Source organism: Carassius auratus, chromosome 46 (genome assembly GCF_003368295.1).
Source record: "Carassius auratus strain Wakin chromosome 46, ASM336829v1, whole genome shotgun sequence".
NCBI lineage: Eukaryota > Metazoa > Chordata > Actinopteri > Cypriniformes > Cyprinidae > Carassius > Carassius auratus.
The window spans coordinates 4,450,264-4,466,714 of NC_039288.1; the positions used below are offsets into that span (position 1 = coordinate 4,450,264).

General features: G+C 37.9%; 2 protein-coding genes across 3 annotated transcripts in view; one reads left to right on the top strand and one right to left on the bottom strand.

Annotated features, from left to right (window-relative positions):
- LOC113063897 (short transient receptor potential channel 5-like) overlaps window positions 1-16,451 on the top strand; it is a 46,242-nt gene that overhangs the window by 14,028 nt on the left and 15,763 nt on the right. The window contains exon 3 of the mRNA XM_026234314.1: window positions 13,580-14,101. Coding sequence (XP_026090099.1) covers window positions 13,580-14,101 — 522 coding nt within the window. The remainder of the gene's footprint in view (window positions 1-13,579; window positions 14,102-16,451) is intronic.
- On the bottom strand, window positions 5,029-8,331 carry LOC113063898 (uncharacterized). 2 transcript variants are annotated; one of them, XM_026234316.1, is made up of 7 exons: window positions 7,646-8,331; window positions 6,831-6,990; window positions 6,369-6,576; window positions 6,147-6,273; window positions 5,829-5,997; window positions 5,317-5,465; window positions 5,029-5,209 (listed from the first exon to the last, which is right to left on the bottom strand). In XM_026234316.1, exons 1-6 carry the CDS (start codon window positions 7,799-7,801, stop codon window positions 5,416-5,418), a joined length of 870 nt encoding a protein of 289 aa, XP_026090101.1. In that variant the 5' UTR covers window positions 7,802-8,331; the 3' UTR covers window positions 5,029-5,209; window positions 5,317-5,415. The 2 variants fall into 2 exon arrangements, 1 of the variants encoding a protein (XP_026090101.1); XR_003278753.1 differs by lacking the exon at window positions 6,369-6,576.

Sequence of the window (16,451 nt, forward strand, 5' to 3'; positions counted from 1 at the left end):
ACCAATATCCCGGAGTAATTCATTTACTCAAATATGGAGTTAGAATTGTGTCTTTATTACATGGGAGAAAATAAAAGATCTGAGAGAAAAAAAAAAGTTTGAGAGAAAAAGTTATCACACTGATAGCAAAAAAACATTTCATGAGAGAAAAAAGAATATTTGAGAGAAAAAGTTTTCATGCCAATAGCAAAAAATAATCATATTTGAGACAAAAAAAAGTTTTGAGAGAAAGTATTTTCTCATAGAACATAAAAAAATATACATTTGAATTTTTTTTTATTATTTCTGAGAAAAAAAATCTCTCTCAAAATACTTTGAAAAAAACTCTCAAATACATATTTTTTGCTATCAGTGTGAAAATATTTTCTCTAAAAAAAAGTGTTTCTCTCGAAACGCTTTTCTTTGCTCTTGATGCAATTTCTTGCTCTCGTGTCAGGATTTTGCTTTCACTGTGAGAATTGTGTCATGGGCGGGGCCACGTTCCTATTGGCCAGTCGGGTGAGCATCGTCTTGTCTTGGGAGTCGAACTGAATCATTACACCATTGTTCGGTTCACCTGCATAGATGCCGACTCTGCCTTATGGCTGGTTAAGTTGAGCACGGACACTACAATGTTTGGGTAAGATGATGACACACAGCTGGCTGAGCAAGTTCAGTATCACTGAAGATGAAACATTAAAAAATAGCACTCATATTCATGAATTTATGTGTATTATATTATTTGCTTGCTAATCGCCAGTGCTTTAAGTGGCCCAAAAGAGGTGCCGGTACTCTATTATAGCATATATATATATATGTTTTTTTTATGACTCCCCTCATCCCCATTGTAAAAAGAAAAAAACATAAAAAAAAAACAATGACAGTTGTAACAGTGCATAAATCAGACCTTAACTCTAATGAGCTTAAACTTATTTTTGTTAACAGTGCCCGAACTGTCAATCACTCCTGTACGCGTGCCTCACTGACTGTCCTCATCGCAGCTGCAGCAACTTGCGCTCTCTTCATCAAGCTTTAAAACAAAAAGGGGACAAAACGGTCGTATTGTCTTCGTGCATATGGATTAATTAGATAAATAAATAAATAAATTTGTGCCTAGCCGCCTACGGTCATCTGATTCTAACCGTGCTGTTCTTATAATAATCAGAGTCTGAAGCCAGGAAAGCATCAGTGTTGTTCACTGACTTTGAATATCACAGAACTGAGCGAGCGCGTATCACACGTTTTCTCCGGCCATGCTGAGTTGTAATTGACAGCGGGAAAAGCGACGCAATCGCATGCGCTTTTCACTAGTGAAATTTAGACATCTGTTTCAATAGAGGCTTTAATCTTTAGCCTGCGCTGCCGCCTTTCAGAGCGCCCTTCACAATGCAAGCTTCATAATTCGTCTCACCGAGAGCGGAGACTACATTACCCATAAACCATTGAGTTTCACTAGTGAAAAGCGCATGCGATTGCGTCGCTTTTCCCGCTGTCAATTACAACTCAGCGTGGCCGGAGAAAACGTGTGATACGCGCTCGCTCAGTTCTGTGATATTCAAAGTCAGTGAACAACACCGATGCTTTCCTGGCTTCAGACTCTGATTATTATAAGAACAGCACGGTTAGAATCAGATGACTCGCTTGCTGACTCTTTACCAAGTCTGTGTGATATAGAGTTGTGACGTTCGCGAACGAACCGATTCTTTTGAACGGCTCATAAACATGAACGATGGGAGCCGAGTCGCGACTGGAGAGGAGCCGTTCTTTCTATCGTTCTTTTTTCCTATGCGTGTTCATACAAATGAGCTCCGCCAGGAGACAGAACAGTTATAGGGGGAGGGGCGCACCCAGCGCAGGCCAACCCTTTATAGCGTGATGATATTAGTTATTAGTTGTGCATGCATTTACATTGCATTTTCTGTTCATTTAAAACTTATTTTAAAATCATTAAAAATGTTCTTTTGTGATACTGTACTTGTATAGAAATTTTTCACTAAAAGCTGTTTTCCACAGACATTCATTGCAGCCCACTTTGTTATTGTTCATTGACTTGAAGGGGCTGATGTCCTATTTGCAAAGTTTACAGTAGTAATAGTATGTAGTATGTAGACATTTCCATTTTATTTATTCTAATTTTATCTACTTAAAAAAAAAAATAGTTTTCTATCAAAATGTTCTTGTGTGATAACAATGTTCTTGTGTGGAAGTGTTTGTAGTAAAAGCTGTTTTGCACAGAAATTCATTGCAGCCGGCTTTGTTTTTTATGTTTATTTGTGAGTAGGTATTGTATGAACAACATAAGTCAACGTAGTTTTACACACACACACACACACACACACACACACACACACACACACACACACACACACACACACACACACACACACTTTGTACTAAAGGTAAATCAAAATAATGATGTCACTGTCTAAGCAGAGGGATTTGTGCAACCCTATGGAATATAGTCGACACATGAGAAATGAGGTAATAATCAATATTTCAGAATAATTCAAACTCAGATATTGGTGTGTGATATCTGAGCTTTAATTATTTGACTACAAATCTCACCTCATAATACCTCCCAGTGATTATTTCCAGGATAAACTGAGATGCTCCCAACAGTGGCGTAGCCAGGGGAGGGGCCATGGGGGCACTGGCCCCTCCTGAAAACTGATTGGCCCCCCAGTGTGCCCCCACATTTCTACTTGTCTGTCACTCACAAATTCAAATTATAATCTTTCAGTTTAGTAAATAACTCATGATTGAGTCGCGATGCTTCTCAACGAGGACTAAGAATAGCGAGCTGCTGTTTTCCAAAAAAAAAGCACCTATTTTAAATAGCTGATGTTTTTCGATTAGCGAGTTGTTGCAGTGCAAGAAGTGTTTGGTACTAACGTTAACGTCTTTCGGTGTTAGACAGACCAGGTTCGATGACGATGTTATCTCCTAGAGCAGACCAAGATGCTAATCATTATATTTACTATGCTCCTCTGATGCTGAATTTAAAAGGGGTTTACTGCGTTACGATTTCGGCCGAACGAGCCGATAAAGGCAACAACGCAATTTAAAGCAATGGTTTTAAAAAAACTATAATAGCAATTCTAATAAAGTCATTATTGAATCATGCAGTCGATTAGCGACTTTTTTCACTCAAGTGAGGTGACGAAACAAATCGTGTAATGTTTATCTAACGCTCCACACTTAAAGCCCATCTTTCAAGTTGAAGATCATAGTGAATGAACGTGTAGATAAATAGTGTAGGAACTGGACTTGCATGAAGAAATTAATCATAAATTGGCATTAAAACAGTTTTTAAAAAGAAATTGTGATTAAAATTACTTCCGTTGTGAAAAACGCTCTGATCGGAAGTGACGCAACGGCCGGTAAACATCGTCTCTTCGTAATGGAGTCAGACAGTGAAGAGGTTGCAGTTGGCATAAATGTCAACTCTTACGATGGGCAATTGCCGTATAATTTCGAGCCGCCTAGGCGAGAGAGTGGTCAGGGAGAGTTAAGGGGAAGGGTAAATGGACAGAGGAGAGATATAGAGTTGTGGTGTGAGGAGAATCAGTTGAGAATTGGGCAGGTGTCTTGGTGAGTGACCACAGGCGATAGATAATTGTGGCTAACGTTGTCTCCATGTTTATCACATTGCAGTATCTTTAATAAATCATATTTAGCAATATTGCTGTCGACTTTGTTGTTTTTCAAGCACCCATGTAGATTGTCACCATCTATGCCAGCAACATGTGTCTTAAAATAATTAATTTAGATCCCAGATTTTAAATGAATGTTGTAGGATGTAGGCGGTCAGCTAGTCTGGATAGGGATAGAAATTCTGTGCATTTCCACACAACATAGTTTATCGTGACATTTTGTAGAAATTGCTAGCCGATGTTTAATCAGTAACTGCTTTTAGATCTAGGTGTCCGCATGTTCTGCTTCTGCAGATGTCAAGCGTTTGGGCCGTATATCTGAACAACATAACCGGCCAGCTTGAATTCCGAACTTAGTCGGCTGTTATACTACTCACCTCTTAGTATTTCCGACGGACATAATGTAAATGAGCTCACATGTACTGTGGAGTACCTGTATGAAAGCAGTTAGTCTTCCGGCTAGGACGGGAATATGCTGTTCATATAAATACAGTCATTGTAACAAGGATCTTTTATTGTCACGTGGAGGGATACTGGTTGTAAGGCATGCAGATAAATGCATCTAATTGACAGCCTATACTGTACAGGGGGTGTGTCTTTTTACAGTTCATATTTACCCAAGTTTTAGGAAGTAAGTAGTCTACATGTCATTTCTTACAAGGTCTTACACCAACCACTAGAGCTACAAGGAGGGAAGGAGAGTAAGTTTATCTTAGCACATTTGTTTAACAGGTGCTTGTGTGGTAGATGTGAGGCTATGCCATCAGCAGTGGAGAGTGTGTGCTGTAGGGAGGTCGACGCCTATTGGTCCTTTATCCAAAACCTTGATCCCCCAGAAGACATTACCTGCCTCACACTCCATCCAGGGTTTGAAGCATCCTGTCTGAATCCTTTTGTGCTGCAGATAGCATACATGAACTTCAGACAGGAGCATGGCCCTCTTCAAGCCAGCAGACCAGAGTAGGTTTTGAGCAAAAATTATTTTACTGCAATTCAAAATAGCTTTTCTACACCAAAATAGTAAATGCTGTTAAGCAGGTTGTTAAACTGAGTGGTTTCCATATACTTACTATAAAAACAACTTTGGGGTTGTGTAGTACAGTAGAATATCAGCCAACAGGACATGCAATATTTACCATTGGAATTGTTTACTATGAAAACATGGTATGATCAAAATGTATATAGGTCCCAATCTAAACCACAGGCAGTTCCGATACACAGCATACAGGCAGGTTGTCAGCTGGGCGTACGGAATACTAGGCAGGAACATTAGGAAAGCCATACCTTCATGTGTTGTGTCAGCAATAAGGAGGCAGTTTGCAGAGGAGGGACAGACATACAAAGGTTTCCAGTGGCCCCGCTTGGAAAACGATTAATAAATCCATAGTGAAACAAACTACTGGTAAAATTGATCTTTTATTACATGTTAAAACGTGAGTGTCGTGCGAGATGGAGGCTGACTGCCTCATCCTTGGCAACCTTCTGGACGGAAGAGGTGAGGGGGGCGGTGCAGCAGAGGGCCTGCGGTGTCTTGCAGTATTCCTCTACCAGAGAGACCATAAGATTTGTTGCGTATACTTGAGGAGAGAAATGTTTAGAATACATTTAGTTACATGGTTGACTCACATAAAAATAGATAGATTCACACAAAAAAGATATTGAAAAACTAAGTGAAACTACTAACCGTAAGATGGTTTCTCCTTGATGGGGTGGACTACCCAGCCACCTTTCCGAAACCGTGGGTAGCGAACAGTGTAGCGTCCCTCACCCTCACTAGTTCGCGCTACATCTCTGTTGCCATTACTATTGAAATGTAGGGCTGCCAAGAGAAGTCTGTACGAGATAAGTAGATAGAACATTAGGTCTCCAAAGCTAACCCAATGCAGTGAAATGCAAAATAAATATATGACATTAATGTTTTCAGTTCAAATGGGTCTAAGACAATGACTCATCTTTGCAATTATTTTTTTGCAAACAATATGTAATGCTGTTATCAATCTATAACATTTTGGTCTGCTATACAAGACTGCATTAGTTTTTAGCCATATTCATTCTGTCATCATTTCCTGAAATTGAGAAAAAAAGAAAAAAAAAACTAATTTTATTAGTATCGATACTTTTAAGTGATAACTCATTCCTCCAGGCCTGCATGATGGTAGGGATAGAGTAATAGTGCTGATGGCAGAAAAAAAGTACCAGGACTTATGCACTGCAGTCCAAACAGCTTCAGCATCCTGATTGTCTGAGAAGCCATGCAACCTGAGAAGTGGATGGCACCGCTGAGTAAAAGGTTGCAGGCAGTCATGTTTCGATGCACCTTCTCTTGGTTTTGCCAGTAACGCTCATAACCACAAGTTCCGCAGGCCTGAAAGATACAAGATTCAATACTCAAGCAGCTTTAAGATGAACCAGTAAAAAACCTGTATAGTTAAGACACAAATTATTAATATACATACTGTACATTCACAGACTATAATTCAGCTCCTCATAGACAGTTGACAAATAAGACATTACCTGCTTGACTTTTATGAAAGTTCCTTCCGGGTGCATTATGTGTCCCTGGGTTTCCCCGCAGCATGCAGAGCAAACCGTGAACAAGGACAGCAACTGCCTCTGGCAAACAATGAACTTGTCAACAGCACTGAAATCAAGAAAAGGAAAACACACATTAATTCTGACTATGACATTGTTTGATACACAATCAGAAACAGTTTCCATTAATAAAAAGGTTTTTACTTTGGGTCAGTGAGAGATTCCAGCTCTTCTGGTTCCTCCTCAGAGGACTCGCTCAACATCTCCTCCCCTGGACTCCATGACATATCACCAGAATGGTTGATGATATCAGAAAATGACCATTCATCATCACTTTGTTCAGGACTGGCCAGTGGAGTTGATCTTTCGGTTTGAGTCCCCACATCCACCATCTGAGGCTTTACCTGAACACCTTAGATGAAAGAGATTCATCTTACTAATTGTTCACCATTGTACATTCATTGGTAACAACACATGCACTATCTAATGCAACCCAGTAAAAATGTATTTTTCTAACATTATGGAGTTCTTAATTTTTTAATGTTTACTGTCTGAAAAGTGGAAATGACAAAATAGTAACCATGGAGATCATGAAAATTTTTGACATAATCCTTATTTGTGATTGTATATGGCATGTATGGTGAATGCTAGATATAAGCTAACTACCTAATGAACGATGTAAACATCTTATGTTGCACTGTGATCCACGATGGACCACTTCTGGCTCAGGGTCCATTGTAGAGATGTCTCCATCTCCATCATCTTCAGGATCTGAAGTGGCAGTTGCACCGCCCCCGTCTTTGCTGGCAGCACTCTCTCCCAAAATCTGAAAACAGACCGAAATCACAACTTTGAACTTAAAAAAAAAAATGTAGTCCTTTCATGAAAATCCCCCATTCATGTATTATTTAAAAGACTGCTAATCTTTTTAAAATCTTTTCAAAGTAGTCCCGAGCTGCATTCTCTCGCATGTGCCTTGTTGATACCAGCTTCGATAAGTCAAAGAAAACCAAGAATTACTTGGATGCGTTTTGGAGACGGTGAAAAGTGTGCGTGCGCTCTGCTCATTCTTTCAGTTAAACATGCGCCCTGTCACAAGGGCAGCAGTTCATCTACATTACTCACTGAACAAATAAGACTTTGGCAGGGAAAAAAATCTATTTGGCGGGCGCTAAAACAAGTTAAATGCAGGAAAATTAATGCGTGAATTTAACCGAGTAGTAATATGCGAATGCAACCACATACATTTTTTATTAAAAAAATACAATTTTCTGGAACCTGGTCTTAATAGCTCAATAAAATAAGTGTCAGGAGGCTCATGTGCCGCCTCACGGGGTGTAACAAGAGTAAGCTAACGGCAGCTAGGCGGGCTTTCGTGCCATGCCAAGACCATTATAACGTCAAGAAAAATACATTTGCAGAAATTACATGCAGAGCTACATTTCGATACAACAATTTATATATGGTATTATAAGACTTACTGTGCAAAGCTCCCTTTTTCGACGCGCAGATTCTCTCCTAGTGCTAACATTAACGTTAGACTCTTCACTCCCGCCAGATTTTGCAGGTGGACCTGCATGCACCGATGGCACAGCTCCATTTGCCAGCCTAACCCACTCTTTTCGTCGAAATCCCATAAGATGTCCTTGGTTGTAGCTGTCCGGTGTGAAGTGTTTTTCACATAACACCGTGTGTCTTGTCTACGAGGAGGCAGCGAAATTGCTTCTCTTTGCCTGGACGAAACGTATCCAAGCACGGAAATCTTTGTGTTTCTTGTTTGGAAATCGGTGGACCCGATGGCCAGACAAGTTGGAGTTGTTGCATCCAAAACAAACACAAGAATTCACCATTGTGACAACTCAAACCTACTATAACTATAATAACGAGAACGACAATCTCTATTTTCTGTTTCCACCTCTCAGACTACATAAACCCACACTGAGAACCAGGGCTGCAGCGCCTATGTTTGCCTGTCGTTACGTCATATGACGCGTTCTCTGGGAAAAGGCGGGTTTTTGGAGCGTAGCTTAGAATAGGCACTTTTTTTTCTTAATTTCTGCCCGTGGGTGTTGTAAAACATATGTATTCTTATGTATGTCTTTTTAAATTTACATTTTCATGCAATATTCTGTATGAATTAAGTTATAAAATTAAATTGAAAGATGGCCTTTAAGACTTTTTTTTTTTAAAGTCTATATGGGTGAGACACATGCAGAGGTGGGTAGTAACATTTACTTCGTTACATTTACTTGAGTAATTTTTCGGGGTAACTAATACTTTTCGGAGTATATTTAAAAATGGGTACTTTATACTCTTACTTGAGTAAATTTTTTGGGAAAAATCTGTACTTTTACTTCGTTACTGTGAGCGACGCACCTCTCGTTACTTTATCTTAATGCAATAAATGTTATAAATGCTTCAGTTTATTCCAAACGCGCCGTCTATTTTTCTCTGGGCAATGAGCGATGCCCATTCGCGAATGATTCATTCTTTTGAGTCAATTCTGTTCAAAGGCTTGATCAAACCAATTGGCAAACAAGTGAATTGGTTCATGAATCAGTTTGAAGGAGTCGTTTAGTTCCCTGAAGCTACGCGCTGAGCGTCTGAAGCGGTTCACTCAGAGTTGTAACGTTTATCATCAGCAGCGTTGAAAACGTGGCTATGGAACTGCACTGAATTGAAAGCAAATCTGCAAAGGCTATTATTTGCTTGCGATGGAGATCCTTATTAGATGAACGTGTGTGCTGTCTACTGTTTAACAGGTAATAACTTGGGCTACATTCGATTACAGTACACGATACCACTATGACAGTAGTTTGTTGTACGTGTGTGGCTTATAACAGAGGGGAGTCAAGTTGAATGCAGCTTCCAAAAGACAAAAAATAGCCGATTAAGATTTTATTAATTTTAATACAATCACACCGGTGCGAGTACGTTCAGCAAGTCTTATCATCAGCTGCTAAATTCAGATCTGTGATCGCTTGCTGGCGCTGAGCCAGAGATAGACGTGTTTTTACAGCGCTGCGCATTATAACCAATCACACACGATTCTTTTGAATGCAATGGCCAATCAGAGGTGTTCCGATGAGTCATCGCTGAAATGCCGGTGCTTCCTTCACTCGCTCACTGACTGAATACCTCTTTCTGGCGAATCCTCTCGTCAGAAACAACAAAGTGCAGATGTGTGTACGAATCTATAATTAAGATATTGATTTCACAGTGTTAACAGTTTCAGTGATTTTAATGGGAGTTTCTGAGAGTGATTGCAATCTAGACTGTCAGTGAAAATTATCTTTAATAATGTAAATGTTATTTGCTCTCTTTCTGAACAATGAAAGATTAGTAGCAATATTTATATCACATTATATTAAATGTGAATTTAACATTGAAAGTTAAAGTCAGTCGTATTAAAAATATGTTATGGCATGAAACCTATATCTGTTACTTAAGTAAACAGACAGGGTTTTATAATAAATTGGAGTAAAGGCTGATGAAATATATACATTTACACACGCACACATACATTACATACATTTATCTATATATCTAAATAAAAATAGGCTCCGTATATATGACCTAAAGTAACTAGTAACTAACTACTTGAGTAGATTTTTTTATCCGATACTCTTTTACTCTTACTCAAGTAACTATTCAAGACTAGTACTTTTACTTTTACTTGAGTAAATATTTCTAGAATTACTTTTACTTTTACTTGAGTAAAGTTTTTGGGTACTCTACCCACCTCTGGACACATGCAAAAACATCGGTTTTTTTACTGGTCAATTTTGAGATTTGGGGCTGTTTGTCTTCAGTAACATGTCTTCTTTCAGACTTGTGGTGAAAAAAAAAAAGTCCAAAATACACATATAGGTCTTTATTTTTCTACACCTTTAGTCTATTTGCGTCTGTAGATTCCTAATAAATTCAGTTGGCGTTCTAAATCACCATGGTGCTCCGCGATTGCTGTCTGCCCCTGCAAAGCTCTCTCTCCCTCCCTTCACAGAAGTTATTGACAAAACGTCATTTGATGACACCCAGAAACATTCTCAAAAAAATCATACATAATTATTTAATGCATGATTAAATAGCAAAATAAATAACTAATACTAAAACAACACTGGACTAATTAAGCTATTCTAAACTGTTTTATAGGATCCACATATTTTACATGTTAAATTAAAGCTACCTTTTTGAACAAGTAGCTTTCTAACAAAGTATGGATATATGATATTTTTAAATCAATATGCTCAAGATTAATTAGCCTTGACATAAGTAGATTTTGTTTATTCATCAATGCAAATTTACTGCAACTGCTGCTATGCAAATTGAATGGGATGTGGATAATAAACAAAAACATTATGAAATTATATTAAATTTATATTAGTTATATTAATTAATTAATTGTGTATTTATTTCTATGAATTATTAATGTTATTCTGCATTTATATAAATAAGGCTATTATATATATATATTATATAAGGCTATTATAAATAAATTATATTATTATTATTTGTGAGTTGTACACTATTCATACATTGGATTATTTTATTTATTACAGTTTTTCTTTCACTTTTGTAAAGTGAAAAGTTAATACAAATTGTATTTGATTTTTTTTTTATTTAGAGCAGTGAATAACTGCTATTAAAATATAATAGGGTATCACTGTTTATTACTGATTTTAAAGGTGACTGAACTCTTGAAATGATTTGGATATACAGTTCAAACAACACAAGATTGGCCCCTCTGTATTAATCGTGGCCCCTCTTGTGCCCCCCAGTTGAAAAAATCCTAGAATCGCCCCTGGCTCCCAAGCTGGCTTCTTAAAACTGACTAAATATTTAAAAAGAGCCAAAAGAGCCATTCTTTTGAACGGCTCTTTGAAAGGAACGGATCGCGAAGATCCGGATCCCCTCAAAGAGCCATAAATCCCATCACTAGTGTGATATCTTTGCAGGGCAGACGCAAGCTAATGAAGTAATGCAGCAGCTCTTTCAGGAAGGGTGACCAGACATCCCGAAAAATTCGGGACAGTCCCGAAATCTAAACTGTTGTCCAGAATCCCGAATCTGGCCCTAATTGTCTCGAAAATTATACTAAAGCAAAATCTTGAGTAGTTATTGTCTGATAAACATTAAAAACTGTCTGCGGAGGTTGAGTCGTCCTGCAACCAGCCCCCGCCGGCTGCTCATTGGCTGCAGCATCTTTTCTCTAAGTTCTAAACAAAAATACCGTAGGCGGCTAGGCACGAATTTATTTATTTATTTATTTATCTAATTAATCCATATGCACGAAGACAATACGACCGTTTTGTCCCCTTTTTGTTTTAAAGCTTGATGAAGAGAGCGCAAGTTGCTGCAGCTGCGATGAGGACAGTCAGTGAGGCACGCGTACAGGAGTGATTGACAGTTCGGGCACTGTGAACAAAAATAAGTTTAAGCTCATTAGAGTTAAGGTCTGATTTATGCACTGTTACAACTGTCATTGTTTTTTTTATGTTTTTTTCTTTTTACAATGGGGATGAGGGGAGTCATAAAAAAAACATATATATATATATGCTATAATAGAGTACCGGCACCTCTTTTGGGCCACTTAAAGCAATGGCGATTAGCAAGCAAATAATATAATACACATAAATTCATGAATATGAGTGCTATTTTTTAATGTTTCATCTTCAGTGATACTGAACTTGCTCAGCCAGCTGTGTGTCATCATCTTACCCAAACATTGTAGTGTCCGTGCTCAACTTAACCAGCCATAAGGCAGAGGCAGCATCTATGCAGGTGAACCGAACAATGGTGTAATGATTCAGTTCGACTCCCAAGACAAGACGATGCTCACCCGACTGGCAAATAGGAACGTGGCCCCGCCCATGACACAATTCTCACAGTGAAAGCAAAATCCTGACACGAGAGCAAGAAATTGCATCAAGAGCAAAGAAAAGCGTTTCGAGAGAAACACTTTTTTTTTTTAGAGAAAATATTTTCACACTGATAGCAAAAAATATATATTTGAGAGTTTTTTTAAAAGTATTTTGAGAGAGATTTTTTTTCTCAGAAATAATTAAAAAAATTTCAAATGTATATTTTTTTATGTTCTATGAGAAAATACTTTCTCTTAAAACTTTTTTTAGTCTCAAATATTATTATTTTTTGCTATTGGCATGAAAACTTTTTCTTTCAAATATTCTTTTTTCTCTCATGAAATATTTTTTTGCTATCAGTGTGATAACTTTTTCTCTCAAACTTTTTTTTTCTCTCAGATCTTTTATTTTCTCGCATGTAATAAAGACACAATTCTAACTCCATACTCAAACAGTACACTGACTGAACTGCAGTGAAGAGAGAACTGAAGATGAACACCGAGCCCAGCCAGATAATGACTCGTTCACGAGTCAAGAACCGGTTGCATCGGTGTTCGGATCACCAGTAATACACCAGTACGGTTCACCGGTTCTTTTGTGCTCGACGTAATGGCATCATTGGCGATGATTGCCCTTCATTCAAGCATTTGGTTTACCTGGACTCATAACATTAGCACAAGTCAGTTCAGAATCAATCAACAAAAGAATCATTTCGGTTCAGACGCTCTGTGTGTCGGTCTGCTTCACACTGAATCACACATGCGCAGTATCATCAGTTCACCGGTTCTCGAATCAGACGCGTCTGACAGAAACAGTTCTTGACTCGTGAACGATTCAGTCTTTTGTTCGTTATCTGGCTCGGCTCGGTGTTCATCTTCAGTTCTCTCTTCACAGCAGTTCAGTCAGTGTACTGTTTGAGTGCAAGCATTACTCCGGGATATTGGGAGGGATATATAGAGGGAGTGTCAGCCACATTAAAAAAGTTAACAGCTTAAGTCATTTGTGGATTAATTTGTATTGGAGACACGAACCGTTTAAAACGATTCAGTTCGATTTGGTGAATTGGTTCAAAAAGATCCGGTTACATCGAATGATTCGTCCGCAAACCGGATATCACAAACATGTTAAAAATATCTTGTGTTCCGAAGATTAACGGAGGTCTTCTGGGTTTGGAACTATATTAGGGTGAGTTATTAATGACATAATTTAGATTTTTGGGTGAATTATCCCTTTAAAGGGAGGCAGAGAAAAGTTTACGCAAATTGGACTGATGGCACAATGCAATGCAACTCTCAAGGGTCAAAGGTCCTTAAGGTCTATGATCATTTTAGAAGGCCAGTTGACACTGCACAGAAAGATACCAACAAATGGTAGCAGACAGATTTGTCGGGTTTTGTCCGATCATTGTCTGTTAGTGTTAGGATTGTTTTCGCTGAAAGCAGGTCATCTTTAATATTATGCACAGTACATTGGACACAACTGTAAAGATTGGCTGCTTCCTCAATAGCTTATTTTTACTTTTATTTATTGCTTGCTTTATTTTCACTCTTCAAGGTTCCTTCTCACATGATGGACACGCAGTTTTCAGAGTTTACACCCGATATCACACCAATCATGTTGGCTGCCCACACTAACAACTACGAGATAATCAAGCTGCTAGTTCAACGTAAAGTCACCATCCCACGGCCACACCAGATCCGCTGTGACTGCGTAGAGTGTGTATCGAGCTCCGAAGTGGACAGCCTGCGGCATTCCCGTTCACGTCTAAACATCTACAAAACACTTGCCAGCCCCTCTCTCATCGCCCTTTCCAGCGAAGATCCCATCCTCACAGCGTTCAGGCTGGGCTGGGAGCTGAAGGAGCTCAGTAAGGTGGAGAACGAGTTCCGGCAGGAGTACGAGGAGCTGTCGCAGCAGTGCAAACTTTTTGCTAAAGACCTGCTGGATCAGGCCCGTAGCTCCTGTGAGCTGGAGACCATCCTCAACCATCGGGATGACCACAGCGAGGAGCTGGACCCCCGTCAGTGCAGAGACCTGGCCAAGCTCAAGCTAGCCATCAAGTACCACCAGAAAGAGGTGAGAGTCCAAGATTGACAGATAGTGTATCTGAATGACCCCGTTCTACTTCACTATCCATAGTTTTCAGGGGTTTGAATCTTGATTAGACAGCAAATCGTTTCATAGGTTTCAAAGGTTTTTGATTCTATTCTATTGCGATAAAGCATATTTCTCACAAGAATGTCATCATATAATGAATTATTATGAATTATTTCGTCATATTGTGCACTTTTTTCTATCTTTTTTTATATTAGATCTTGGAAAATGTGTGTTTTTTTATATTTTTGCTCAAATCTAGTCTCTGTGAAGAGCTAAAATTGTGTTTGTACGTATATGACTTGAAACATTAACAAGGTTATGTATGCATGTGAAACTTTTTCTATTATCATCAAAAACAGGAACTGGTTTAGTGCTTGTGTAAGCTCATTCTCCTTGTGGCATTTTTAAAGCAGCTTATGAGATAAATATAAATTAAAATGCAGTGTTTTGACCATCCTTAACGTCAGTAAAGCATGTATAAACCTGCAAACATTTGTCTTGTCCTTAGGCGTCAAATTAAGTTTTCTCTTCATCATGTTGGCTTAATAAGTTTATCATATTTTGGCTGTGTAACAAATACAGTGTATGGGAATCATGTTAAGTCCTCCTCGTACATTTTATTGATGCTACTTTTTCCCACCTCATTCATCAACAGTACATATTTTGCTGATATAATAATACAATTATAAAACACAAATTAAATAAAACAATTAAATAAACGAACATATAAAAATATGAAAAATGTAATTAACAATCCAGGACATTAAAAAGATTTCTTAAAGTAAATCAGAACTTTTCTTATTTCACTAGAAATTATATCCTGAGATGAAGTGCTTTCATAAGAACTGTTGTTTTCTAATGCTGATAGAATCGATGCAAAATATTTTCATGAGGGGCTACAGTTCAAGTTGCCATTGCGAATCATTTTAATGGGAGCCCTCAACAGAAATGACTTCTTTCATAAAACATAATAAAACTGAATAGCAATGTAGGTCAGGCAGCAAGAGAAAAATGTGATTTGAAAACCATTATTTATACAATTATTATGGACAGGCACGTCATTTTCCACCTGTATTGTGTAAAAGAGAGGCATTTCTGTGTGTTTGAGGGTTTTTTGTATTTATTTTTATAGAGTAACTGAATTATTGTGTGAGAACATGCATGGCTAAGGTGGTGTGGCATAATGGACTGATGGATTAATATTTGCAGGTTTAAACCTCACAAAGGTTAATTTGTGAATTATCAACACTGGACTCTTGAGCAAGTCATTCCAGGTTACCCCAAGGCAATAAATCTTGTAGTAAGTGTAGATAAAATTTTTCCAGTGATAAAAGTTTAACTTAACGACTTCTTACTCAAAGTATCACAGTTTGATTTAATAATTGATTTCACCTCAAAATGCCTCTGGAAAAAGGTATTACGTAAAGACATGGATGTCAAACATCAATCATGTTTACTCACTTCAAAACCGTTTCAACATTCCTGCTGTTGCATATCGTTTGTTTTCCGTTTATGTGCACTTGTTTGCTTTTCTTAGGATGACTGATAGATAATAGCTAACAGAAAAAAATGAAAACAATAAGTTTATATATGGGTTATATTTGACTTTGTGACTTACAATAGAGGAACATAAGCACTGTGTCACAAAACAAAACAAAACAGCAAATAATAGAGGAACATAAACACCTTGTCACAAAGACAACAATTATACAAAACTAAGAAAAAAATACTTTTTTTTCATTACATTTAAATTTTTTCTATTATATCTTATTAATAAGAATCGGGAGGTGCATAATTAGATAACCAATCAATTCGGCACAGGTGGAGCTTGTTTAGTTAACAAAATACGTGTGTGTGTGTGTGTGTGTGTGTGTGTGTGTGTGTGTGTGTGTGTGCGTGTATAGCCAACTTACTTCTGTCCCATGGCAGTTTTCTGGCATGCCTCCTCCCCAACTCCTCAATCTTAAACAATTCTCACCCCACACTGGGGGAGTCCTCTGGGTTCCTCTGGCTATATTCCAAGATCGGAGCCCTCCCTCAAAGAAGCATGCCAAATATTCTTACTATTTGCTCAGTTCAATTATATGTAAGTGCAAACTTGTGAAATAGCATATAGATTGGGAGGAAATGTGCTCAATTTCGATCAAATCAACAGCATAATACAAATAACTCTGTTAACCACTTTATTTAATTAAGATGTTTCTTGACAGTTTTTTTTTCAATCACCACTTATTCAATTTTCATATACATTCACATTAGTATAAATCATATACCAAGTTACCAAGAAACATCTGTATGATTTTAACATCCAGTTAATCTTTTCAGCACA